The following is a 27,338-nucleotide window of genomic DNA, read 5'->3' as shown; positions in this document are numbered from 1 at the left end:
TGCCGACTGGAGGAAAATCCTATTTTTTTTTCCATCCGTCATCGGATCGCATGAACACAGATAGGTAGATTCAGGTACGTTTGCGTAACTTTGCGGCGGCGTAGCTTAAGGAATTTATGCTACGCCGCCGTAAGTTAGCTAGGCAAGTACATGATTCACAATGTACTTACCTGCTAAGTTACGTTGGCGTAGCCTGAATCGGCCGGCGTAAGGGCGCCTAATTCAAATGTGTTTGAGGGGGGCCTGTTTTATGTTAATGGCGCTTGACCTCACGTTTTTTTTTTAACTGCGCATGCGCCCTGTGCCTACATTTCCCAGTGTGCATTGCGGCTAAGTACGCCGTACGGGCCTATTGATTTCAAAGTGGACGTAAATCCCGATTCACGGACGACTTACGCAAACGTTGTAAAAAATTCGAATTTCGACGCGGGAACGGCGGCCATACTTGACATTACTATTCCAACTAGGGCCTAGCTCTAACTTTACGCGGCCTATCTCTTACGTAAACGGCGTAAAAGTACTGCGCCGGCCGGGCGTACGTTCGTAAATCGGCGTATCTCCACATTTACATATTCTACGCCGACCGCAATGGAAGCGCCACCTAGCGGCCATCCAAAATATTGCAATCTAAGATAGGACGGCGCAAGCCGTCGTATCTTAGATATGTTTAAGCGTATCTCTGTTTGAGCATACGCTTAAACATAAGTCGGCGTAGATTCTGAGTTAGGCCGGCTTATCTACTGATAAGCCGGTGATCTGACGTGCTGGTTCCATGTATCATGGAAGTTCCAGCGCATGCGCGAACTGATGCGCTGAGCTGGTTCCAGCCATCGGGAAAGTTCCGTCAAGCACTGCGCAGGTGCAAACTTGCTGACGGAAATCCCCGAACGGCGGCCGGCATCCAGGGTGACGTGGACTTAGAGGAAAGTGGCCAGTCGGCCTCACGTCCTCGCTGCGCTTGGACGGCTCGCTTCGCTCGCTCGGCCTCCTGGCTCTTTTTTTAACATCCTCCAATCCACGGGGATGTTAAAGAATGAGCCTGGATGCCGGGCGAGGTTCGGGGATTTCCGTCGGGAAGTTTGCGCCTGCGCAGTGAGTGGAGGAACTTCCCCCATAGGGGAACATTGAGGACAAGTCACCGGCCTAACTCTTTCTGAATCTACCTAAGACTGTCCATGTCCATCCGATTTTTCCGCACACAGAGGAGAGCGGAGATCTGACAGGGCACAGTGTGCGGGGACTGTCCTGTCATCTGCCGGCTCATCGGGGATCAACGGAGCAATCCCCGCTGAGCAAGTGGATATTAAAGGAACGTTTCCTCACGAGATCCTTTAGTGTGAAAGGGCCCTAACAGATTTGTTGTCAGACAGTTGGTGAGCATGCACAGCCAACTTTTGTTGTCGTTAATTCTGCCAACAATTGTCTGATGGAGCATACACACGGTTGGATTATCCGACACAACACGTCCATCAGACAGTTATTGTCGTAAAATCCGATCGTGTGTACGGGACTTTTAGTGTAGCAATATGGTTACGTTTAATGAAGGTGCAACTTATTGCTACACTTAGAGGCGCCTCTCTTCTCTTTTATACTCTGGAGCTCCTGCTGGATTTTGCTTCTAATCCCCTTGTGGAGGCTTCCATTTCTGGATGGACATTTTATGGTGACACAACCAATCACATTGCTAGAATCTTTATATATGGACTATAGTCTGAAGGACCTATGAATAAATGGTTGTGGAACGAATTATTTGAATTTCTATTATTTCTTATGGGGAGATTCGCTTTGATATACAAGCGCTCTGGATTACAAGCATGTCTCCAGAACAAATTATGCTCACAATCCAAGGTTTTACTTTACAATGCTGGTCTGTATCAGTCTTTCACAGCACCCCCCCCATAGACTCCTCCGCATGGTTATGTTCTATTGTGTGTTTGGATTTTTAGCAAGGTGACCTCCTAACACGCCACATTTGGCATGTCATTTTTTTGGGGGGTTGGGGGGAGCGAAAACCCCCAGCTCCCACTTCCTTCCCGGGCTTCGCCGTGTCGGAAGGAAGTTCACCTCTCTCCCCCTCCCTCTTGACAATCATCTGGGACACGTCACAGATCCCAGATGATTGCCCGACCAATCATGGCGTGCAGCACGGCTGTGAATAGCCCGCAGTCACGGCGCAGACGCCGCAGAGAGGAGCGGGGCTTCGTACGCCAGCATCGTTGAACCTGGGACAGGTAAGTGTCCGATTTTAATTTAAGTCAGCAGCTACACTTTTTGTAGCTTCTAACTTTTATGTTGGTGGAACTCTGCTTTAACCAATAGTGAGGCCTGAGACAGCAGAATTATGTGTGCATGGAGCATACTGATAGGAGGAGAGAACAGAGTGGGGGAGAGAGAAAGAGAGAGGAGCTTATTGGTCTGCTGCTCCTCCATTCATTGTACAGTCACAAGCTTGGGGGAGGAGCAAGACCTGTATGTGTTGCTGAGCTGCACCAGAGATAAATCGGGTCCTCCTGCCTTGCCAGACCGTGCTGTGCTGTGTGATCAGTGTTATCGCCTCAGCCAGTTTATTTTCTTAGTTTTTTCCCTTTCTTTTTTTTTTTTGGCCATTGGCAACAATACTAAGTAGGTAGGCCGTGGCATTTAAGCAATGCTCAATTGGTACTAAGGGGCCCAAGGTGTGCCAAGAGAATATCCCCCCCCCCCCCACCATTACACCCCCACCAGCCTGAACCGATGATACAAGGCAGGATTGATCTATACTTTCATGTTGTCTATGCCAAATTCTGACCCGACCATCTGAATGTCGCAGCTGAAATCCAGACTCATCAGACCAGACAAAGTTTTTTCCAATCTTCTTCTGTTCAATTTTGGAGAGTCTGTGCGAATTGTAGCCTCAGTTTCCTGTTCTTAGCCGACAGGAGTGGCACCCGGTGTGGTCTTCTGCTGCTGTAACCCATCTGCTTCAAGGTTTGATGTGTTGTGCGTTCAGAGATGGATAATCCGCATACCTTGGGCGTAACGAGGGGTTATTTAAGTTACTGTTGCCTTTCTATCATCTCTGCCCATTCTCCTCATCAACAAGGCATTTTTCTCCACACAACTGCCACTCGTTGGATATATTCTCTTTTTCGGACCATTCTTTGTAAACCAAAGAGATGGCTGTGTGTATGTGTGTTATAGCGGGGCGATTTTCTCCCAAAAAAATAAATAAATCGATTCACGATTCGAATCGGGTGTTTTTTTTTTTTTTATATGGACACTGCGCCGGCCCTGAGGAGCTGCGGGCAGAAGTTTTTAGGTGAGGCCGCAGCTTCGGGCCTAGTCTGCACGTCCGGACTAGGCCGAAGCCGCGGCCTCACCTAAAAACTCCTGCCCGCAGCTCCTCAGGGCTGGTACGGTGTCAGCGCCTGTCCTGGTGAAAAAAATTTAATTAAATTTGCTGAAAATCTGAATTGATTTGACCTCTCAACTCGATTCTAGATTCAAATCGTTTTTTTCCCCAACCCTAGTGAGTGTGTGTGTGTGTGTGTGTGTGTGTGTGTGTGTGTGTGTGTAAATCCCAGCAGATCAGCAGTTTTTGTAATACTCAGACCAGCTCATCTGGTACCAACAACCATGCCAAGTTCAAAGTCACTTAAATCCCCTTTCTTCCCCATTCTGATGCTGGATTTGAACTTCAGTAAGTCGTCTTCACCATGTCTAGATGCCTAAGGCCTCGTACACACGGACGGACTGTCCGATGAAAACGGTCCGCCGGACCGTTTTCATCGGACATGTCCGCTCGGAGATTTCTGTCTGATGGTTGTACACACCATCAAACAGAAATCCGCGCGGACACGATACGCGGTGACGATGACGCGGCGACGTGCGCGGCCCTGGAAGTCCAATGCTTCCACGCATGCGTCGAATCACTTCGACGCATGCGAGGGCTTTCGGCCGAGCGGACATGTCCGATGAGTCTGTACAGACGACCGAACATTGAGTTGCTGCCATGTGATTGGCTGATTAGCGATTTGTGTTACCAAGCAATTGGCCATTGTGTGTAGGTATTTGTGTCTATTGTTATATGGATTTAACAAGAAGCATTTAATTTTTTTTCATGAATAAAGAATTTATTACTTTTTTATTTTTTCTCAATTCTTTCTTCTCCCTGTATAGCTACATATTGTTTCCAGTAGATGGCAGAATGAGACCGCTCACTGTGCCTCCTATTCCCTTGTCTGTTATACCTTCTGCCTGCAGGGAACGTGATTTAATGAGGTCAGGCCTCAGTTGGTTGCCGGACTCGGGTAGTGATGGGAGAAAAAGAATGAAGTGGTGATAACAGTGCATTGTCAGCTTGTCAGACCTTTCCTATGTTTGTACGGCAAGCTTGCAGTTCCCTGGTGTGCTGATTTTATAAAGCGCTATGAGGACGTCTGCTTCGCAAAATAACTTTTTTTTTTTCTTCCTTTTTATAAAACATTCCTATGATTTATTTAAAGCTGAGCTCCAGGCATCCCGAAAAATGATTCCTGCTTCTGCAAATTGATATCTTTTTTTTTTTTCTTTCTGATTTGAAATAATCTTCATGCTGAAAATGGGTGCCTTCTGTCCACAGGTGATGCTAAATTCAATACCTCAGAAAGTACATTCTGTAGCTCTCTCAGCCTTTTCCTAATTTTTTAGCCTGCGCTTCCAGGGGCCGTCTTAAAGAGGAAGTAAACCCTCTTAACCACTTGCTTACTGGGCACATAAACCCCCTTCGTGCCCAGGCGAAATTTCAGCTTCCGGCACTGCGTCGCTTTAACTGACAATTGCGCGGTCGTGCGACGTGGCTCCCAAACAAAATTGACGTCCTTTTTTCCCCACAAATAGAGCTTTATTTTGGTGGTATTTGATCACCTCTGCGGTTTTTATTTTTTGCGCTATAAACAAAAAAAGAGCGACCATTTAAAAAAATATATATATTTTTTACTTGTTGCTATAATAAATATCCCAATTAAAAAAAAAAATATATTCTCAGTTAAGACCGATACGACACTTTTGACACAAATTTGGAACCATTCACATTTATACAGCGTCAGTGCTATAAAAATGCACTAATTACTGTATAACTGTGACTGGCAGGGAAGGGGTTAACACTAGGGGGTGAGGGAGGGGTTAAATGTATACCTGTATTGTGTTCTAACTGTGTGGGGGGAGGGGGGTGACTGGGGGAGGTGACCGATGCTGTGTCCCTATGTACAAGGGACACAGATCGGTCTCCTCACCTCTGACAGCACGTGGAGCTCTGTGTTTTCACACAGAGCTCCACGTCCCTGCTGTGTTACCGGCGATCCCGTGTATCCGGTGGACATTGCGGCCGCCAGGTACACGCATCGGCTCTTTAGCAATGCGCCGGGACATGCTCAGTGCGCCTGCGCCGTAGACATCGGTGCCCCTTTTTCGGGAAAATATCTCCTTAACCATGTAGGTTAACCGCCTGCATGGAACACAATCGCAAAAAAGTAGTAAGTTCAAACTACACAATGAAGCGCAATGAAACTGAAAGAACCGTTGACTCTTTAAGAACTCCTTTTTTGAAAATTGAACAAAATCAAAAAAGGAAGCATAAATCTAAGCAGCTGTTTAAAATAACATAAATAATACACATAAATGGTAAATAAAACTTAAAACATGAAAAAGTGTTCAAGTCCTCAACCACAAACGGCGCTGATGTTGGTACTTATATGTGGCAAAAATGAATGACCAACTCCACAGTAGTGGAGGGGGAGTGTCTGTCCAACGAGGTGGATTTGGATTTTGCGGTGGAAGGTGCACTCTGTTCTCTCCATTAGGATCACCTACGGACTCTTCCTTTTTAATGCTTTTGCACTCTATCATCCTTCTTTTTACTGCTGTGGAGTTGGTCATTCATTTTTTGCCACATATAAGTACCAACATCAGCGCTGTTTGTGGTTGAGGACTTGAACACTTTTTCATGTTTTAAATGTAGAAGAACACTTATCGACCTAAACTAAGAAAAATAATAGTTATTTTAAAAAAAATAAGTGGTACATTTATTATAGCAAAAAGTAAAAATTATAATTTTTTTCTAAGTGGTCGCTTTTTTTGTTTATAGCACCAAAAAAAAAAGCCGCAGAGGTGATCAAATACCACCATAAGAAAGCTCTATTTGTGAGGGGAAAAAAAGCACATAAATTTTGTTTGGATACAACGTCGCACAATTGTCAGTTAAAGCGACGCAGTGCCGAATTGCAAAAAGTGCTCTGGTCAGGGGGTAAATCCTTCCGGGGCTAAAGTGGTTAATAAAAAAACCTCTAACACCAAAAAAAGTGGGGAAAGCGCGCCATAACGCTAACGTAAAATCACGGCTACACACCGTAGCGCTGGCTTTTTTTAATCCGTCCTGTGTATGTGAGCCCAAAGGCTTTTACAAGAGTTTTTGAGCAGTAGAGGCAGTAAAATGCACCTCTTGTGGATGCAGAAGAGTCGCATTCAGGTGAGGAGTGTTTGTGATTGAAAAACGCTGCAAAAACTCGCCTAAATGCTAGGCGCGTTTAGCACTTCTGCCAATGGTGGCTGGTGCTTAAAAAAATTTGGGGGGCGCAAAACAAACTGAAAGATTCTGAAAAAAACAAATGCAGCCACTGTGCCCATTAATCGCTGCCACTGTGCCCCCTGCCCCGCCCGGCACTTACCCTGTCTTGGGTGGGCAGCGGGTGACGGCGGCTAGCGATGTCCGGTGTCCTCTGTCTTCCCGACCTTGACGCCTTCTCCTGCCCGCCCTCTCCAATGCATGAATCTATCTATGGTGAGAGAGGGGGGGGCGGCGTCTTGCGCCCTTTATGGATGCACCGCCACTAACTTCAATGGTCAGAATAAATGAAAATTCTGGCCGATGAAATAACCATCCAAACGCCAAACTCGCCTGAACTTTTTAAAAATAAAAAATAAATCGCAGCTTAGGTGAACGGCGTTTACAATAAACCAATGGGCATGAGGCCTAAGAGGTTAACTGATTCACAAAAAGCCGGAGTCGCCGTCCTCATTGATAGTACATGGCAGCCTTTATGTGGCCGAGGCTCTGCTTCCTCCTCATTCACAGACTGCCGATCCACCTTGACAGAGTGTAAAACTGCATTCAGCATCATCACCGGCTGCCCGTATCTCCACCCGACGTGTTCAGCCACTCATTCAATACAAGCTGCCAGCAGAGAACATTTCCTGCTCGCCGATAACGGCCCATGGCAGCTCCTCGTTTTTAGAAACGCCGCTCACCTCTGCTTTTAAATAACAAAAATAAAAATAAAAGGTTTTGTAATCCGCCACAATCCACCAGGGTTAAAATTCCAATCGTGCGTCTTATTTATATTTTATATTGCTATTTTTTGTTTTTGACTTTCGAAAATTAGTATGGTTTTGTTTTTCTAGCTACATTTTAAAATCGGTGATAAAATATTCCAGCGCCATTGCGTGAATTTTTGTCACCTGTGCATATTTTCAGCACAGTGATATTTCCGCAAACATTTCACACACTAAGGCCCCTTTCACATTGAGGCGTTATTCATGCGGTACAGCGCTAAAAATAGCGCTGCTATATTGCATGAATAAATCTTGCCCTGCAGGCTTCAATGTGAAAGCCTGAAGGCTTTTACACTGAAGCGCTGCGGTAGCAGGACCGCTCCAAAAGTCCTGCTAGCCGCATCTTTGGAGCGGTATAGGAGCGGTGTGTTTACCGCTCCTTCCCATTGAAATCAATGGGAAACCGCGGTAATACCGCCCGCAATGAGCCTCTGCAGAGGCGCATTGTGGGCGGTATTAACCCTTTTTTGGCCGCTAGGGGGGGGTTATAACCTCACCGCTAGCGCCCGAATATCGCAAGAAAATACGACGGTATAGCGGCGCTAAAAATAGCGCGGCTATACAGTCATCGCACCTCCGCTGCCCAATGTGAAAGCAGCCTTAAATCGAAACACATGAGTGTTTTACTACCCTTAAAGGATCAGTATAGTCCAAGCTCATCTGGTTGTACTTCTATGGATCCCAGGAGTGCAATTCGTTTTTTGCACTCCTGTGACCCGTTTTTAGCAGAGTGTGCTGGAGTCCGATCTCTGCTAACATCACAGAAGTCGGTCCAGGGGCCCCGTCATCACAAAAATGGAAGTCGCAATCCGCCAGGTCCCTGTACTGACATCCAGCTAAGCCTCTCAGCGAGCCACTGAGAGCCTGAGCCGGATTCTCCCTGCCCCTCCGCAGCTCAGCGCTCCAGTGAGCGAAGAGGGGGCAGAGCAGAGAGCTGCTGATTGACAGCCACCAGCTCTCTGCTCATGGAGCTGTTGTAACTGAGTGATTGGCGGTGAACGATCACTCGGTTCTCAATGCAGAGACACCATGGGACAGATGCTGCATCCACCCAGGCGGTGTCTTCACAGTATGATTCAGGAAAAAAACAAACAAACCCGTACTTCTCTTTTAACCCCAACCTTGCCTACTCCAGATACATACTTGCTTTGCACTAGTGCCTTCTGCCTTAAAGTGGAGTTCCACCCAAAAGTGGAACTTCCAGTTATTTCTTCCTCTTCCTTTTCTTAGTGGAGATGGTGGCGGCAGCAGGCGATCTGAAGATCGGCTAGGGTGACGTCATCACGGCGCCCTGGCCAGGTACCGTATATACCGACCCGAATATAAGCCAAGGCACCTAATTTTACCACAAAAAACTGGGAAAACGTATTGACTTGAGTATAAGCCTTGGGTGTCCATCTGTATGCCTCACTGTGCCCATGACTAGACTGACGTTTAACATGGGAGTCTATGGAAGGGGTGCCCAGGTTTAAAAAAATCGGTGCTCCCCAGCCGTAGGTCCCCCAGACCACAAACTTTGCACACTTGTAGAGGAGAAATAGGGGCAACATGTGTGCTAAGTTCCGGGTCCAGGGGACCTACAAATGGCTGGTACCGGGGTCCCCAAATTCACCGGAAAAATGACCGTTTAACATGGGAGTCTATGGAAGGGGTGCCCGGGTTTGAAAAATGTATGCTTCCTGGCTGTAGGTCCTCCGGACAACAAACTTCACACACATGTAGTCCCACTCTTCCTATATAAAATTGTGCAAAGTTTGTTGTTCGGAGGACCTACAGCCGGGAAGCATCAATTTTTCAAACCCGGGGCACCCCTTCCATAGACTCCCGTGTTAAACGGTCATTTCTCCGGTGACTTTGGGGACCCGGTACTGGCCAGTTGTAGGTCCCCTGGACCAGGAACTTAGCACACATGTAGCCCCACTCTTCCTATATAAAATTGTGCAAAGTTTGGGGTTCAGGGGACCTACGGCCGGCCAGTACCGGGTCCTCAAAGTCTGGGAGATCAGGCGCAAAAAGGTGATGGAAAACTCGGCTTATACTCGAGTATATACGGTAAGTGTCCATATATTAATTCAGCAACTACAGTATTTGTAGCTGCTGACATTAAAAATGTCCCCAGGCCGGAACTCTTTTTTAAGTCGGCCATAGATGGTTTGAATCTCGGGCGTTTCAGCAGGGACACCCCCTTAAAAAGCTTTTATAAAGGGCCCATGATTACTTGTGTGCACCTCCCTTAAAGCGGAGGTTCACCCGCACAGGACACTTTTTCCCCTTAGCTTCATGCTCGTTTTGTCTAGGGGAATCGGCTAGTTGTTTTAAAATATGATCCGTACTTACCGTTTACGAGATGCATCTTCTCTGCCGCTTCCGGGTATGGGCTGCGGGACTGGGCGTTCCTATCTTGATTGACAGTCTTCCGACGGTCGCATCCATCGCGTCACGATTTTCCGAAAGAAGCCGAACGTCGGTGCGCAGGCGCAGTATAGAGCCGCACTGACGTTCGGCTTCTTTCGGCTACTAGTGACGCGATGGATGCGACCGTCGGAAGCCTCTCGGAAGACTGTCAATCAAGAAGGAACGCCCGCTCCCGAAGACCCATACCCGGAAGCGACGGAGAAGATCGCTCTCTAAAACGGTAAGTACAGATCATATTTTAAAACAACTAGCCGATTCCCCTAGGCAAAACGAGCAGGAATCTAAGGGGAAAAGAGAAAAAAAAATTAATTGGGTGAACTCCCGCTTTAACCACCATAGGACAATGGCAAACAACAACTGTACCAATTGCCCGTGTATGTTAGATATGGCAGTTACCACATCAGCAAAATCTGCTGCGCATCAAATCGTTGAGATGGTAAAGTTCTGTTTGGCCTGACATCCCCCCCCCCCCCCCCCCCCCAGGTCACCCATTAATTTGTGGGTCATACAGATGGTGTCTTATGTAAGGGCTCCTGGTCAGTATGTGGACAGAACTTTTTGTCCTGGTCCAGTAAGAAGCAGAGGTCACCCAGTGTAGCTGCTCTCTTGTGCTGGCATGTGCCTGTCTTTGGAAATCTTGTGCTTTTGACCTGCTAAGACTAGTTACATGTAATCTCTCTAATCCAATTGCATGGTTTCTCCTGAGCAGGTGTAACACTTGGCACACTTTTCCGAGGTCCTGCTAAGCGGAGGGAAGGGCTACCGTGCAAGGGACCGTCAGACAAGTGTGCAATCTGTCTTGAGACGATGTGCCTGGGATATCGGACCAGCAGTGTTCTGTTGGGTGTTCACTTTTAGAGATCATATATTCTTATGTATTAATATTTAGCATTTTGGACTGAAAATTTTACTTTCTTTGATCTCATTTATGTTGTTCTTTTGACAGTAGAAACTGTTAACGGACCAACTCAGAAAAAAAAAAAAACGCCTCACAAACCATAGTATCCAGTTAGCAGTTTTTTTTCTTTAACATTTAAAGCGGTGTTCCGCCCAAAAAAATAAATAAAAAAAAAAGAAGCAGATACTGCAGCTGCTGGCTTTTAATAAATGGACACTTACCTGTCCCTTAGTCCAGCGATGTCGGCACCCACCGCCGCCGCCTTTCGACTTCAAGCCGGGAACTCTACTGTGCATGCACGAGAGCCGCTTCTCTCTCCTACTGGCCCGGGGCCCGGAGGAGGGAGCCCCGCGCTGACGTCATGGGCCGCAATCCGGACTCGCGGAAGTGGGAATGGATACCTATCAAAGACGGATATCCTATCCCCCCTCCCCCCCCGAAAGGTGCCAATTGTGACACTGGAGGGGGGAAGGAATCCGATAAGTGGAAGTTCCACTTTTGGGTGGAACTCCGTTTTAAGTTAAAGGGGTGGTTCACCCTAAAAACTACTTTTTTTTATTACACTGGCCCCCCACATTACAATACGATTAAGGCTATTATTATTTTTTTTATGCTGTACATACCTATGTACAGCATATTCACCCGTGGCATCCGGCTTGCGAGTCCCGCGGGAGTGGGCGTTCCTAACATGTCTGTGATTGACGTTTTGACCAAAAACAAGCTCCCCCCGTCGCGTAAGCCGCGTCACGGTTGGCGAAAGGAGCCGAACGGCGAGTCGGCGCTATACTGCGCATGCGCATCGCCGTTCGGCTCCTTTCGCCAATCGTGACGCGGCTTACGCGACGGGGGGAGCTCGTTTTTGGTCAAAACGTCAATCACAGACATGTTAGGAACGCCCACTCCCGCGGGACTCGCAAGCCGGATGCCACGGGTGAATATGCTGTACAAAGGTATGTACAGCATCAAAAAAATAATAATAGCCTTAATCGTATTGTAATGTGGGGGGCCAGTGTAATAAGAAAAAAGTAGTTTTTAGGGTGAACCACCCCTTTAAGGGGACCTGATAGAACCAATAACATGCTACAGTCGGGTCCATAAATATTGGGACATCGACACAATTCTAATCTTTTTGGTTCCATACACCGCCACAATGGATTTGAAAATGAAACCAACAAGATGTTTAACTGCAGACTTTCACCTTTAATTTGAGGGTATTAACATCCAAATCAGGTGAAGGGTGTAGGAATTACAACAGTTTGTATGTGTGCCTCCCCCTTTTTAAGGGACCAAAAGTAATGGGACATAAACAATCCTAAATCAAACTTTCACTTTTTAATTTTTGGTTGCAAATATTTTGCAGTCAATTACAGCCTGAAGTCTGGATTGCAATGACATCACCAGACTCCGGGTTTCATCCCTGGCGATGCTCTGCCAGGCCTTTACTGCAACTGTCTTCAGTTCCTGCTTGTTCTTGGGGCATTTTCCCTTTAGTTTTGTCTTCAGCAAGTGAAATGCATGCTCAATCGGATTCAGGTCAGGCGATTGACTTGGCCATTGCATAACATTCCACTTCTTTCCCTTAAAAAACTATTTGGTTGCTTTCGCAGTATGCTTCGGGTCATTGTCCATCTGCACTGGAAAGCGCCATCCAATGAGTTCTGAAGCATTTGGCTGAATATGAGCCGATAATAATATTGCCCGAAACACTTCAGAATTCATCCTGCTGCTTTTGCCAGCAGTCACATCATCAATAAATACCATTGGCAGCCATACATGCCCACGCCATGACACTTCCACCACCATGCTTCACTGATGAGGTGGTATGCTTTGGATCATGAGCAGTTCCTTTCCTTCTCCATACTCTTCTCTTCCCATCACTCTGGTACAAGTTGATCTTGGTCTCATCTGTCCATAGGATGTTGTTCCAGAACTGTGAAGGCTTTTTTAGATGTTGTTTGGCAAACTCTAATCTGGCCTTCCTGTTTTCGAGGCTCACCAATGGATTACATCTTGTGGTGAACCCTCTGTATTCACTCTGGTGAAGTCTTCTCTTGATTGTTGACTTTGACACACATACACCTACCTCCTGGAGAGTGTTCTTGATCTGGCCAACTGTTGTGAAGGGTGTTTTTTCTTCACCAGGGAATGAATTCTTCGGTCATTCACCACAGTTGTATTCCATGGTCTAATTCGGGTCTTTTGGTGTTGCTGAGCTCACCACTTTCTTTTTAAGGATGTTCCAAACAGTTGATTTGGCCACACCTAATATTTTTGCTATCTCTCCGATGGGTTTGTTTTGTTTTTTCAGCCTAATGATGGCTTGCTTCACTGATAGCGACAGCTCTTTGGATCTCATATAGAGAGTTGACAGCAACAGATTCCAAATACAAATGGCACACTTGAAATGAACTCTGGACCCTTTATCTGCTCCTTGTAATTGGGATAATGAGGGAATAACACACACCTGGCCGTGGAACAGCTGAGCAGCCAATTGTCCCATTACTTTCGGTCCCTTAAAAAGTGGGACCGATGTCTACGGTGCATGCACACCGTAGACAATGGCGCAGGCGCACTGAGCGTCCCGGCTTTATGAATGGGATCATGCCGGTCCCGCACGCATGCGCAGGAGTGACGTCATCGCCGCTCCGGCCAGTCACAGCGCCGGAGTGGCAATACCCGGAAGAAGCTCCGAGGGGACATGGTGGCGGAGGGGAACGAGGAGCACTCCGGGGGGTTCGATTTCAGGTAAGTGCCACATAATGAGCTAGTATGCTATGCATACTAGCTCATTATGCCTTTCTCTTGTAGGGTTTTCTTTTTTCCCGTTTTTACAGGGGGGGGGGGTGTTTTACTTCCTCTTTAACTCCTTTCTATATATTTATGGGATGTGGTGTTGAACAATGCAACAAAACCTATTCTTGGGTTTTATTCAACCTTCTTGGACACATCACAGGTCCCAGAAGTCTGTGGGGTCCATTCATAAAGCTCAGACCGACTCACACATGCACAATGGGAGGCCGGCTGTAAAGCCGCAATCAGTCCCAGCCAGCTTCCCTTGGAAAACATCCTGGCACTTGGAACCCAAGAACCAGCAAAGAACTAGCCCAGGTGAGGACGGCGCTGGATCCTTGGACATAGGAGTATCCTTTCTTTCTTCTTCCCTTTTTTTTTGTGAAGACTGAAGAACCGCTTTAGGAAAGTTGGCGGAGTCGCTGCTCTAAATCATTCACTTGTGTGTGAAATTTCAGCCTTTCACAGCAGAGCAGCTAAGAAGAGCCTGGAACTTGTGTGCCAAGGACTGCACCTGCAGGTTATATTTTAAATGGCAGAATAATATGAAAAATGTCCCATTTATTTAACACAAATACTTTTTTTGGTGGGGTGAGGGATGTATAAATAGGAAGGGTTAACATACTTGCCTTTCCTGTAGGAAATTCTGCTCATAACTTCCAAACCGTGCCGCTTACATAATCTAAAGCCTAGGCACTAATATATGTTTGTGCATTCGATCATAATTCGATCAGAGCCAACAAACTTGTAAACCTGCTGAAAAGGAAACTCTGTTACTGATTTGTATTTCTCAGCCGAATTAGAAAGGAATCTATTTGGAATTGATGTATGTAGGGCCAACACTTTGTATCTCCTTCAAAACCCAGTGTTTCTATTTATACCGCATCTCATTAATGTATCTCTTTTTACATGTCTGTTCTGTCAGACCATTTTTTTGTCGGTTTTATGATTTGCCCCTTAGGTAAACAACCCAAATGGTGTGTGTGATTCTATCCATTTCTCTTTCAGGGGCGCCATCTGTTCAGGTCTTAATGCCAGCGCTGTCTCCCACTATGGAGGAAGGAAACCTTGTGAAGTGGTTGAAGAAGGAAGGTGAGTAGCTGGCTGCAAAACATCAACATTTTAGTACTAAAACTGAGTAGTAGTGTTCGAACAGCAATATTTAGATGTGTGTTGCATGCTGGTCAGTTTATTAGAAACGCACACATATCCCAACATCAAATCGGGTGGCTGCAACTTGATAGTAATTTTTTCTCCAGCAAACATTAAAACAAGGAAGAAGTTATATATAGCCAACTTGATGCAAGATATAACTGTGGGGCCACATGTAGTTGTAACAGCATTTTGGAAACTGGTTTCCTGAGATTTGAATGCATTATAATCATTAGGTCAGTGGGGCTCAACTTGCTTGATGTAGTGGGCCTCAAGTGTGGCTCCTAACATCACTAAGGCCCTGTACACACGAGCGGATATCCGATGAAAACGGTCCGCCGGACCGTTTCCATCAGATATGTCCGCTGGCGGATTTTGGTCTGATGGTTGTACACACCATCAGACCAAAATCCCAGCGGAAAACATCCACGGTAACGTGGCCGCGACGATGAAGCGGCGACGTGCGCGACCCTGGAAGGTAAATACTTCCACGCATGCGTCGAATCACTTCGACGCATGCGAGGGATGGGGATCGGTCGGACTTATCCGGTGAGTCCCTACAGACGACTGGATAAGTCCGACGGACAGGTTTCCAGCGGATAGATTTCTTAGCATGCTAAGAAATTTTTATCCGCTGGAAAAACGGTCGGCTGGACAAATGTCCGCCGAAAAATGTCCGCTAGGCCGTACACACGACCGGATTTGTCTGCTGGAACTGATCTGCGGATAAATCCCAGCGGACAGATCCGGTCGTGTGTATGGGGCCTAAGGGGCTTATTTTTAATATTTGGTGAATGTAGCATTACAGAAAAATTTCAGAGATGGCAGACCTGATAAAACAGGCGGGTGGCCAGTGACTACAGATATGGTGGGCGGCTGCGGCGGTGCGACAGGGGATGGTGAGCGGCTGCATCGGTGTGACAGGGGATGGTGGGCGGCGGTGCGACAGGGGATGGTGGGCGGCGGTGCGACAGGGGATGGTGGGCGGCGGTGCGACAGGGGATGGTGGGCGCGACAGGGGATGGTGGGCGGTTGCGGCGGTGCGACAGGGGATGGTGGGCGGCGGTGCGACAGGGGATGGTGGGCGGCGGTGCGACAGGGGATGGTGGGCGGCGGTGCGACAGGGGATGGTGGGCGGCGGTGCGACAGGGGATGGTGGGCGGCGGTGCGTCAGGGGATGGTGGGCGGCGGTGCGTCAGGGGATGGTGGGCGGCGGTGCGTCAGGGGATGGTGGGCGGCTGCGGCGGTGCGACAGGGGATGGTGGACGGCTGCGGCCAACCACTACTGCCCTGTTGGCCAACTTGCATTCTCTTGATATATGATGTGCGGCCCTCGGACCTCAGCAGTCTGTAGTGGGAACATTGATTAGGGTAATGACTTCGATCTCTACTAGCCTTATGTAACATGTTTCCAGTTTCTTATTGTCTTCTGTAACATATCCCCAGCCAACAGTGTATCCTGTCCACACCCTGATATAATAAGTGGCCCCCTGGTAAGGTGCTGTGGTTTCCTGTGAATTTTTGTTCCATTTGCAATGAAGCGAAATGTTCTGCCTGGAGAATGCTCTGTGTTCTCCAATGTTGTACGGAGCTTCTAATCTGTCAGCAGAGGGCACTGTGACACTGTACATTTACTCAATCAGCAAACATTTTGTCTGTTGCTTTTTTTCTGTACATTTATTTTTGCAAATGATTTTCTCTTCCTATTAATTATGGACAGTGCATTTTGTCCAAGTGTCAAGTGGAAAAGTTTTATGGATCAGGTTAGACAAACTTTGTTCTCCTGTTGTTGTAAAATGACACTCCTGATATGGGGGAGCACCTAGCTCTCTCCTCGCCTTCCATGATGCAGCATTGAGTACTTAAGTGACCATTCGTTGGTTCCCAATGTTATCATGTGAGAGTGTAAGAGACCATAGCCCTGCGTAAGCTCCATCCAGAAGAACGTGGAGCTGACACAGGAATTGATTTACTTTTATGTGGTGAGAGAGCAAATGAAAGCTAAATAGAAACACAGGGAGGTTTATTGTAATTCTTATGCTGGCTTCACATATTTCCAGTTTAGGTGTTCTTATGGTCAGGGCTTGACAAATTCCAGGTGCCAAGTCACCAAGGTGACTAGAAATTGCATCCTGGCGCCTGGGCTTTTGTCAGCCCACATAAGAGGAGAAGGGGTTTTGTCATTGAAAATAAAGATTTGTTTAAACAAAAAAAAAAAAACCTGGCTCCTAGATTCAAAGCAAATGGTGGTTGAGGGCCTGGGTGTACCTTCTACACATTGCCTTATCATTTGATAATCTAAGGATAACATCCCTCACGGGCAACCATCCCCCCCCACTCTGGTTCCCAGTTCTGTAGCCTACATTTGCCCCTGATCACAGCACATCCTTCCATGAGCGACCTATATTCAGCCCCTGATTATAGCACATCCCTCATCAGCAACCTACATTCATCTCATGATCCTAGCATGTCCTTCATCTGCAACCTACATTCAGCCCCTGATCACAGCACTTCCTTCATTGGCAACCTACATTAAGCCCCTGATCAAAGCACATCTTTCATTAGCAACCTACATTCAGCCCCTGATCACAGCACTTCCTTCATCGGCAACCTACATTTAAGCCCCATACACACCATCAGATTTTCTGCAGATTTTTGTCTTCAGATTTACCAAAACTATGTAGTGCAAGGGCCTGCCTGATTGCAAACAAATTGGAACTCTTAAGGTTCGACCTCATATTATATGGTTTTGGTAAATCTGAAGACAAAAATCTGCAGAAAATCTGATGGTGTGTTTGGGGCTTAAGCCCCTGATCACAGCACATCTTTCATTGGCAACCTACATTCAGCCCCTGATCACAGCATGTCCTTCATTAGCAACCTACTTTCAACCCCTGATCACAGCACATCCTTCCACTGGCAACCTACATTCAGCTCATGATCCCAGCATGTCCTTCATTTGTAACCTACTTCGAGCCCCTAGTTACAGCACGTCCTTCATCGGCAACCAACAATCAGCCCCTGATCACAGCACATCGCTTATCGGCAACCTGTAGCCAAGGGATAACGCCCCTCCCTGGCCTCCTTGCTTCCCCACCTCATTGCCTCTTTGGCTACCTCACCCCCATCATCAGTGTATCCCTTCTCAGCCGCCTGCATTCACGCCCTAATCACAGTTCATTCCCCATAGGCAACCTGCATTCAGCCCTTGATCCCAGCATATCACTCGTAGTACATCATCCTCTCCATACACCTAATCCCAGTTCTATCTTCCCAGCTGTATTTGTATAGATTTTTATTTTTAACGTGAGTGGGAATTCCACTTTTAAATAGTCTAGATTGTCTTTTCTGATTATATTACCATTAGATATTCAACAACTCCTTAGTGTCTACGGTACAAACAAACCGGTGCATAAATAAGCGTCTATTCCCAGTTCTCCTGTCGTATGATTAACAGTCTTTACCGATCTTCTTGCAGCAGCACTTACTCCTCTGTTTTATAATGAAGCCGATTCCCAGCTTTGATGAATGGAGACAATATGAATGTTTTGTAAGCTGAATGGAAAGGCAAACTATTTCCAGTCAAAGGCACAAATGGAATTGTTCTAGTGGCAATGAAGGAGTAGGAATTTTTTTTTAAATGAATTGTGACCTGTTTATGATGTGGGCAGTGATCCAGCCAATGGAGAGATTGATTATCAGCAGATAGGACACTGTATAGGGACAGAGGTTAACAAACATAAAGATTAATGTCCCTACCAATTGCCTTTGTGTAGGACAGGGATATGCAATTAGCGGACCTCCAGCTGTTGCAAAACTACAAGTCCCATCATGCCTCTGCCTTTGGGTGTCATGCTTGTGGCTGTCAGTGTTTTGCTATGCCTCATGGGATTTGTAGTTCTGCAACAGCTGGAGGTCCGCTAATTGCATATTCCTGGTGTAGGAGATCCATAATATGTTTAAAAACTCTCGCCAAAAAGTTTAAACGTATAGGAAAAGTTGAAAGTTTTTTTTTGTATTGAGGATGTTCTCTCCTTTTTCAGGTGAGGTGGTGAATGCAGGAGATGCTCTGTGCGAGATTGAGACGGACAAGGCTGTGGTCACGATGGAGTCCAGTGATGATGGAGTATTGGCCAAAATAATGGTAGGTGTTTTCATTGTGCCTAAACGACTGGGTTGGCACCCTTTCCCCTGACTGTTTCTAGCCAGGGTTAGCACATTTCCACCCCCAACCACGAAATCCACAGCAAGGGTGTGTTTTTTTTTTTTTTTTTTCTCCCCCATGCACATCCAAGGGCAGTCATTCATGCACTCCTCCTAAAACTATGTTGGGCCCTTTTTCATCTAGCTCTGGTCCTCCTCCCTATCTAGCTTAAGCTTTGGGCCCTCCTCCCCCATATAGCTTGAGCCCAGCTCCCCCTTTCTCCCCCCTATAGCTTGAGCCCAGCTCCCCTTTCTCCTCCCTATAGCTTGAGTCCAGCTCCCCTTTCTCCCCCCTATAGCTTGAGCCCAGCTCCCCTTTCTCCCCCCTATAGCTTGAGCCCAGCTCCCCTTTCTCCCCCCTATAGCTTGAGCCCAGCTCCCCTTTCTCCCCCCCCTATAGCTTGAGCCCAGCTCCCCTTTCTCCCCCCCTATAGCTTGAGCCCAGCTCCCCTTTCTCCCCCCTATAGCTTGAGCCCAGCTCCCCTTTCTCCCCCCCTATAGCTTGAGCCCAGCTCCCCTTTCTCCTCCCTATAGCTTGAGCTCAGCTCCCCTTTCTCCTCCCTATAGCTTGAGCCCAGCTCCCCTCCCCCCCCCCCCTATAGCTTGAGCCCAGCTCCCCTTTCTCCCCTCTATAGCTTGAGCCCAGCTCCCCCTTTCTCCCCCCTATAGCTTGAGCCCAGCTCCCCTTTCTCCCCCCTATAGCTTGAGCCCAGCTCCCCCTTCTCCCCCCTATAGCTTGAGCTCAGCTCCCCTTTCTCCTCCCTATAGCTTGAGCCCAGCCCCCCCCCCCCCCCCCCCCTATAGCTTGAGCCCAGCTCCCCTTTCTCCCCTCTATAGCTTGAGCCCAGCTCCCCCTTTCTCCCCCCTATAGCTTGAGCCCAGCTCCCCCTTTCTCCCCCCTATAGCTTGAGCCCAGCTCCCCCTTTCTCCCCCCTATAGCTTGAGCCCAGCTCCCCCTTTCTCCCCCCTATAGCTTGAGCCCAGCTACCCCTTCTCCCCCCTATAGCTTGAGCCCAGCTCCCCTTTCTCCCCCCTATAGCTTGAGCCCAGCTCCCCTTTCTCCCCCCTATAGCTTGAGCCCAGCTCCCCCTTTCTCCCCCCTATAGCTTGAGCCCAGCTCCCCCTTCTCCCCCCTATAGCTTGAGCCCAGCTCCCCTTTCTCCCCCCTATAGCTCGGGGCCCAGCTCCCCTTTCTCCCCCCTATAGCTCGGGGCCCAGCTCCCCTTTCTCCCCCCTATATCTCGGGGCCCAACTTCCCTTTCTTCCCCATCTATCTCGGGGCCCAACTTCCCTTTCTCCCCCATCTAGCTCGGGCCCGAGCTCCCCTCTTACCTTGCATCTCAATCTAAGGCCGGCAGGACCCCCACCCCCCCCAACCAGTCTAGGCTTGGCAAGGTTCCCATACCCCCTATCAAGGCCACACAAGTCTCGCTCTCTCTCTCTCGCTCTCTCGCTCTCTCTCTCTCTCTCGCTTTGCTCTCTCTCTCTGTTTGCTCTCTCGGCTCGCTCGGTTTGCGCTCTCTCTCGGCTCGCTAGGTTTGCTCTCTTTCTCTCGGCTTGCTTTCTCAGCTCGGTTTTCTTTCTCTTTCTCTCTCTCTCTCTTCTAGGGCAGGCTTTGCTTTCAAGCTTCATGTTGTGTCTCTCCCAGCTTTTGACTGAGGTAGTAGTGCTGAGCTATCAGTGATGTTTATTAAAAAGCATCACAATAGCCCGCAGCCGTTTTCTGAAAACTCATTGCAAAAAATGTCTTATCAAGTCACTGCCGAGCTTTGCTTTTCAAACACTAGCTGATGCATTTGACGCTGCCAGGGCAGCCTTAAAATAGGCCACAGCTGGACTAAAATAAACCCATTCTAAAATAATATTTGGCTTCACTAAATATCTTTTAAAGTGGAATATCTTCTTATTTCTAAACCTAACCAGAATATAAGAAATGATGTGCATTTTGTGTTCTTTTACAGTTTGTTTAATTATATAATATACTTTTATATGTCTGTCATTTTATTCTACCCTGACCCTTTTCATTTATTTCGGCATAATTCTGTACCTACAATCTTTCCTTGATTCTGATGTAATGTTGTGTTTTAAAAACACAAAAAATACATAAGGTTTATCCAGCTCCAGGCTGTGATATATGCTTCACTGGACGATGCCAGCCATTACCATGCAAGGTTGTTGGAAAGTATTCAATGACCACCGGGAAAACCTGAAAACCCAAAGCGCCTTAAAAAGTCTTGCACCCCCCACAAGAGATGACCCTGGTAATCGCTTGACTATAGGATCTCCTAAATTTTTCATGGTCTCCTGGTAGTAGGTGGAATATTAGATTTTGTCATTGGCACGCTAAACGGAAAGGACCGGGACTGACAGACAAGAATTTGCTCCAATGTTGAGTGAACTTGCATCTCCTGCCAAGATCATGGGTCCTGTGGTGTCATTTACCTTAACAGATATTGCCAGAAGTACACTCTGCAGGATGTAATGTAGGTACAGAATTAAAGCTTAACTGCAGCCTAAAAAAAAAATTGTTTTTAGTTTGAGTGGGGAAAGTTTAACAGAGCCTAGTCACCCAAGAGGCAACCTAGGCAGAAGCATGGCGCTGATGGATGTCCAGGAGTCCCAGCCACAACCTTCATGCTTCTCCAGTAAACCAGGGGGATAGTTCAGTTGGTCAGATCTGCTCACTTGCCAGTCCCTTCTGGGAAGGAGGGTGTCCTTTAATGGCAGCTGATGTCCGATGTGGAGGTGCCCATGCCAGTACAGGCAATGCTAATGAGGCAGCTTCTCTACTGCAATGCTCACCAACGTCATTTGACTGTATAAAATGAACACACGACACCGTAGCTCTAAGAACTCCCAGAGAAGCGGCGCACACACAACACTCCTGAAATCGATCATTTCTATGCAACCCGGACTGTATGATCTACGTGTTGCTGCCCTCTTAAAGCGGCAGTAAACTGCTGGAAACTCCCCCCCCCCCCAAAAAAAACCTGCAAGACAATGGCATAATGTGGTAGTTTGCACTGCATGCTACCACATTAGGAAATGCTTACCTTGGAGCAAAGCCCCCGCAGCGGCGCCTGGTCACCGGAGAGGGGGCTGACATGTTCCCCTGGTGTTTCTTCTGGGTTCGCCAGCTCCGGGGCTGAGAGTGGCCTGTGAGTGCACACAGGAGCCCTCATTCTTTTTTTAACAGAAGGAATTTTTATTAGAGAATAGAAAATATGTACAATAGACATGTGAATATCAGCAAATGGTACAGCAGCACAAGACAAATTACAGGAGCCCTCATTCTAGCAAGAAGCTCTGAAGTTTCGGCATGATACGCCAGACCTTCAGAGCGCATGCGCTGCTGACAGCAGCTACATGCAGGGTGAATCCCTCCTAAACGGTGCATGTTTAGGAGATACTCATTTTAGGTACAGGCAATCCTTATTATAGGCTTACCTGTAGGCATAAATCACAAAGCGGGGTATACAACCGCTTTAAGATTGGGAAACTGCACAAACATAGAAAACAAAGGGCCAAATCCACAAAAGGGATACGACGGCGTAACTGCTGTTACGCCGTCGTATCCCTGTTCCTTACTATGGAACTGATCCACAGAATCAGTTTTCCATAGTTAGGCAGAAGATCCGGCATGTGTAAGGATCTTAGGATGCAGTACCGCATCCGCCGCTGGGGGCATTTCGTGTCGAAATGCCGCCTCGGGTATGCAAATTAGCACTTACAGAGATCCACGAAGCTTTTCAGCTTCGTTTTTTCTCCGTAAGTTTTAGTTTGCATACGCAAAATTAGGGCTGCTTTTACAAGGTGTAAAGTTAGTACACCATGTAAAAGCAGACCTTTCTGTCCAGCGACGCGATTTTTTTTTTTTAATTTTAAATTTTTTTTTTTCGCCGTATCTTTTTTTTTTTCCCCGACGCAACTTTATTGACCCGTCGCAATCCACAAAGCTCGGCGTAACGTAATTTCGCGCTATGCACATCGGGAAAATGACGTCACGAGCATGCGCAGTACGGCCGGCGCGGGAGCGCGCCTAATTTAAATGGGAATCGCCCCCATGAAAATAGGAACGCCTTGCGCAGGCGGAATTTAAGTTACACAGCCCAAAATTTTTAGGTAAGTGCTTTGTGGATCGGGCACTTAGGTAGAAATTTTAAGGCAGTGTAACTTAAATGGAAAAAAATAAGTTACGCCGGATCTTTGGATTTGGCCCAAAGGGTGCAAACGCCTAGTGCATTGTCCACTGCAATTTATTTAGAGGTAAAAGACATAACATATACTCCTAAAGCTATTGTGAAGCACTATATTGCATGTGCATCGGGGTGCAATGACAATGATTGGTAGCACACATATACAGTGCATTGCCATGAATTTTTTTTTAACGTTCACATGAATGAGCTCTCAATGATTGTTATAGGGTTTTGAATATTTAATGTCAGGCCTGTGAGGCCCCTTTTTCGTATGCGAGTTTGGTCAGTGTTTGCTGGACACCGCAGGATAAACATATCATTACCGAGCTGGAAGGAGAATTTGGATTATACGGATTGCGTTATCTGCACAGTAACACGTTTTTAAGCTCAATCACCGGTTTACAGGGACTTTTAGCCATACGCAGCGAACGTCTCCCTCATCCGTATTTAGGCCTGGAAAGCCCGTGTTTTCTTATCCCATCTCCACATAATGCCCCAATCTGTGTTTTTATATGGAACCATTAAAAACGCATTCTGCTGCAAGGCATTAAGACTGACTCAATACTATTGACACGCTTTTAAAGCCCCTTATAAGGGACACACTGATATATTGTGCTGCTTAGCAGGGCATGTTTGTGATGAATAGGAAGAAGGTGTAAAGTGCATTTATATGCTGACTGAAGTGTTAAAATACCCGTCACCTAATTGCAGAGTGACAGCAATGTTTACTGCAGCAGCGTGCCATTGGCTGCCATCAGCACCATCTTAGTGACTCCACCAGACCATTAATGTCAGCAATTATCTTCCTATAAGATTATATGCGCATGTGATTTACATAGAAAAGGCTCCATTGTATAGACCAGGGGTCTCCAAACTGCGGCCTGAGGGCCGAATGTGGCCCTTTGCTAGCCTTCATCCGGCCCTTGGGGCAGTATGGCTTCCAATGATATGAGGCACTATTCCTCCCAATCGCACCAACAATGGGGCTCTATTTCTTAGACTAATAGCAATGATGGAGCACTATTCCTCCTCCTACTGCCCACCAACACTGGGGCCATGTTTATTCTCACTGAGGCCCCATACACACGAGAGGATTTATCCGCAGATACGGTCCAGCGGACCGTATCTGCGGATAAATCCTCTCGAGGATTTCGGAGGATTTCTATGCGATGGCGTGTACACACCATCGCATTGAAATCCGCGCTGAAATCCTCTGCCGATGACGTGTCGCGCCGTCGCTGCTATTATGACGCGGCGACGGGCGCGACGCTGTCATATAAGGAATTCCACGCATGCGTCAAATCATTACGACGCGTGCGGGGAATCCCTTTAGACAGATGGATCCGGTAAGTCTGTACAGACGAGCGGATCCATCCGTTGGAATGGATTCCAGCAGATGGATTTGTTGTGCATGTCAGCAAATATCCATCTGCTGGAAATCCATCCCAGGGGAGATTTCTCTGCGGATAAATATCCGTTGGCGTGTACACACCATAGGATCTATCCGCAGAAACCCATTTGATGGGATTTATCTGCGGATAGATTCTATGGTGTGTATGGGGCCTGATGCTCGGCCCTGGGGCATTTTCTACCCGATCCGGCCCCCCTGAAGTCTGAAAGACCGTAAACTGGCCCTTTGCTTGAAAAGTATGGAGACCCCTGGTATAGACTTTCAAAAGGGGGCGAGTCTTTTGCTGGGTGCCACCATCTTAGATGTGATGTCAGTAGCCTCAGCAGACTCAAGTGACACTCCTTATGCCGCGTACACACGACCGTTTTTAATGTCATGGAAAAAACAACGTTTTTCTCGACGTGATTCTTGTCAAGCCGGCCTTGCGTACACACGATTGTGTAAAAAAAAAAATGCTTGCGCAAGGCGCGGTGACGTACAAAACGTACGACGGCACTATAAAGGGGAAGTTCCATTTGGATGGCGCCACCGATTGGTCTGCTTTTGCTGATTTTGTGTTAGTAAAAGTTTGGTGAGAGACGATTTGCGCTTTTCAGTCTTCGTGCTTTTCAGTCTTCGTGCTTTTTAGTCTTCGTGCTTTTTAGTCTGTTACAGCGTGACGAATGTGCCATCTCCGTTACAAATGCTAGTTTTACCAGAACGAGCGCTCCCGTCTCCTAACTTGCTTCTCGGCATGCGTGAAAAACGATGCGAAAAATTAGAGCATGTTCTAAATTTTTAATGCCCATTTTTCACGTTGAGAAACCAGCTCTGGAGCCCACACACAATCGTTTTTAACCACTTCCATACCGGGCACGTATACACCTTCCCGCCCAGACCAATTTTTAGCTTTCAGCGCTGTTGCACTTTGAATGACAATTGCGCGTTCATGCTACACTGTACCCAAACAAAATTTTTATCATTTTGTACCCACAAATAGAGCTTTCTTTTGGTGGTATTTGATCACCTCTGGGATATTTATTTTCTGCAAAAAAAGTAAAAAAATGACCGAAAATTTAGAAAAAAATAGTATTTTTTTGTTTCTGTTATAAAACATTGTAAATAAGTACGTTTTCTCCTTCACTGATGGGCACTGATGGTACTGCACTGACGAGCACTGATAAGGCGGCACTGATGGGCACCGATGAGGTGGCATTGATGGGCACTAATATGCGGCACTGATGGGCGGCACTAATGGGCACTGATAGGCAGCAGGGATAGGCGGCATGGATGGGCTTGGATAGGTGGCACGGATAGGTGGCACGGATAGGCGGCACAGACGGGCACGGATAGGCGGCACGGACGGGCACGATTCCATTAGTGCAGTCCTCCTTCACTTACCTCATCCTTCCATTTTGCTTTTAAATGTCTTTATTTCTTCTGAGAAATCCTCACTTCCTGTTCTTCTGTCTGTAACTCCACACAGTAATGCAAGGCTTTCTCCCTGGTGTGGAGTGTCGTTCTCGCCCCTCCCTTGGACTACAGGAGAGTCAGGACGCCCACTAACACACAGCTCCTTTCTCTATCTGCAACGTAGAGAGCGTCCTGACTCTCCTGCAGTCCAAGGGAGGGGGGCGAGCAAGACACTCCACACCAGGGAGAAAGCCTTGCATTACTGTGTGGAGTTACAGAAGAAGAACAGGAAGTGAGGATTTCTCAGAAGAAATAAGGACATTTTTAAAGCAAAATGGAAGGATGAGGTAAGTGAAGGAGGACTGCACTAAGGTAAAGGAAGATATTTAGGGATTTTTTTTTTTACCTTTTACAACCCCTTTTAAGTTATGCAAAAAGAAATGGCACAATGAACACAAGTGTGGACGTCAAACCTAAATGACCCGAGTGTAGACAGAGATATGGAATGTGGGTGGATTTTGGGATCTTGTTCTTTGCTTGGCATGATCATTATTAATGAGGATGTTACATTGTTGATAAATAACATCAACACGTTCTCTTCTACTCGCCCTGCCTGGGATTTCCGACACGCTCTTCGCTTTTAGTCTGCTATGGAGCATGTGACCTTCTTGTCCTTGCCCGGGAATTCTTTGACATTCTAGATTCCCCTGGGGTGGGTGGCTCTCTTCCTGGCGTTCTGTTTTCTGACACTTGATGAAATATTTAATGTAATGGCTGACATTACTTCTGTGTGCTTGCCTGCTGCCCGGGGTGTAAAGCGAGATGAAAATGGAAGCCATTGGAAGGATTGCACGTAAATAAAAAGGAAATATTATTTTAAATTTTAGGAATGCCTAAAAGTTCCGGAATAAGGGAGTTTCCAGAATACTTAGTCCCTGATTAGAGGAAAACAATTTTTCCTTTTTTTTTTTTTTTTTTTAATAAAGATAAATCTTTTAAAGCTGAAATTGAACAGATCTAAAAGACACAAATTAATGTAGTTTCTAATTAATGTATCCTTAAATATATATTTTAAATGTATGCAAGAGCCTGAATTTGGCTTGATATCTACCTCTTGTAGTTGACTGTATAGCAGAGGCGTTGCTAGGGGGGTGCGGGGGGTGCGGTCCGCACCAGGTGACACCATCCCGTGTTTTTTTTTTTTTTTTTAGCTGACATGCCCAGCCTGCCCTGTGCAATCCCAGCCTGCCCTGTACCACCCCAGCCTGCCCTATACCACCCCAATCTGCCCTATGCCACCATAACTTGCCCTATACCACCCCAACCTTTCCCATGCCATCCCTACTTGCCCTGTATCACCCTAACTTGCCCTATACCCCTACTTGCCCTATGCCACCCTAACTTGCACTATACCACCCCAACCTGCCCTGTATCACCCTAACTTGCCCTATACCACTCCAACCTGCCCTATGCAACCCTAACTTGCCCTATACCACCCCAAACTAACCCTATATTACCCCAACATGCCCTATAC

At 47.0% G+C, this 27,338-nt stretch overlaps 1 protein-coding gene across 1 annotated transcript in view; it reads left to right on the top strand.

Annotated features, from left to right (window-relative positions):
- PDHX (pyruvate dehydrogenase complex component X) overlaps positions 1 to 27,338 on the top strand; it is a 141,330-nt gene that overhangs the window by 5,023 nt on the left and 108,969 nt on the right. Inside the window, exons 2-3 of the mRNA XM_040328088.1 lie at positions 14,459 to 14,542; positions 18,646 to 18,746. Of these exons, the coding sequence (XP_040184022.1) occupies positions 14,459 to 14,542; positions 18,646 to 18,746 (185 nt within the window). The remainder of the gene's footprint in view (positions 1 to 14,458; positions 14,543 to 18,645; positions 18,747 to 27,338) is intronic.

This window comes from Rana temporaria, chromosome 11 (assembly GCF_905171775.1).
Source record: "Rana temporaria chromosome 11, aRanTem1.1, whole genome shotgun sequence".
NCBI lineage: Eukaryota > Metazoa > Chordata > Amphibia > Anura > Ranidae > Rana > Rana temporaria.
The sequence above is the reverse complement of the archived record's forward strand: the minus strand, read 5'-3'. Positions and strand labels throughout refer to the sequence as shown.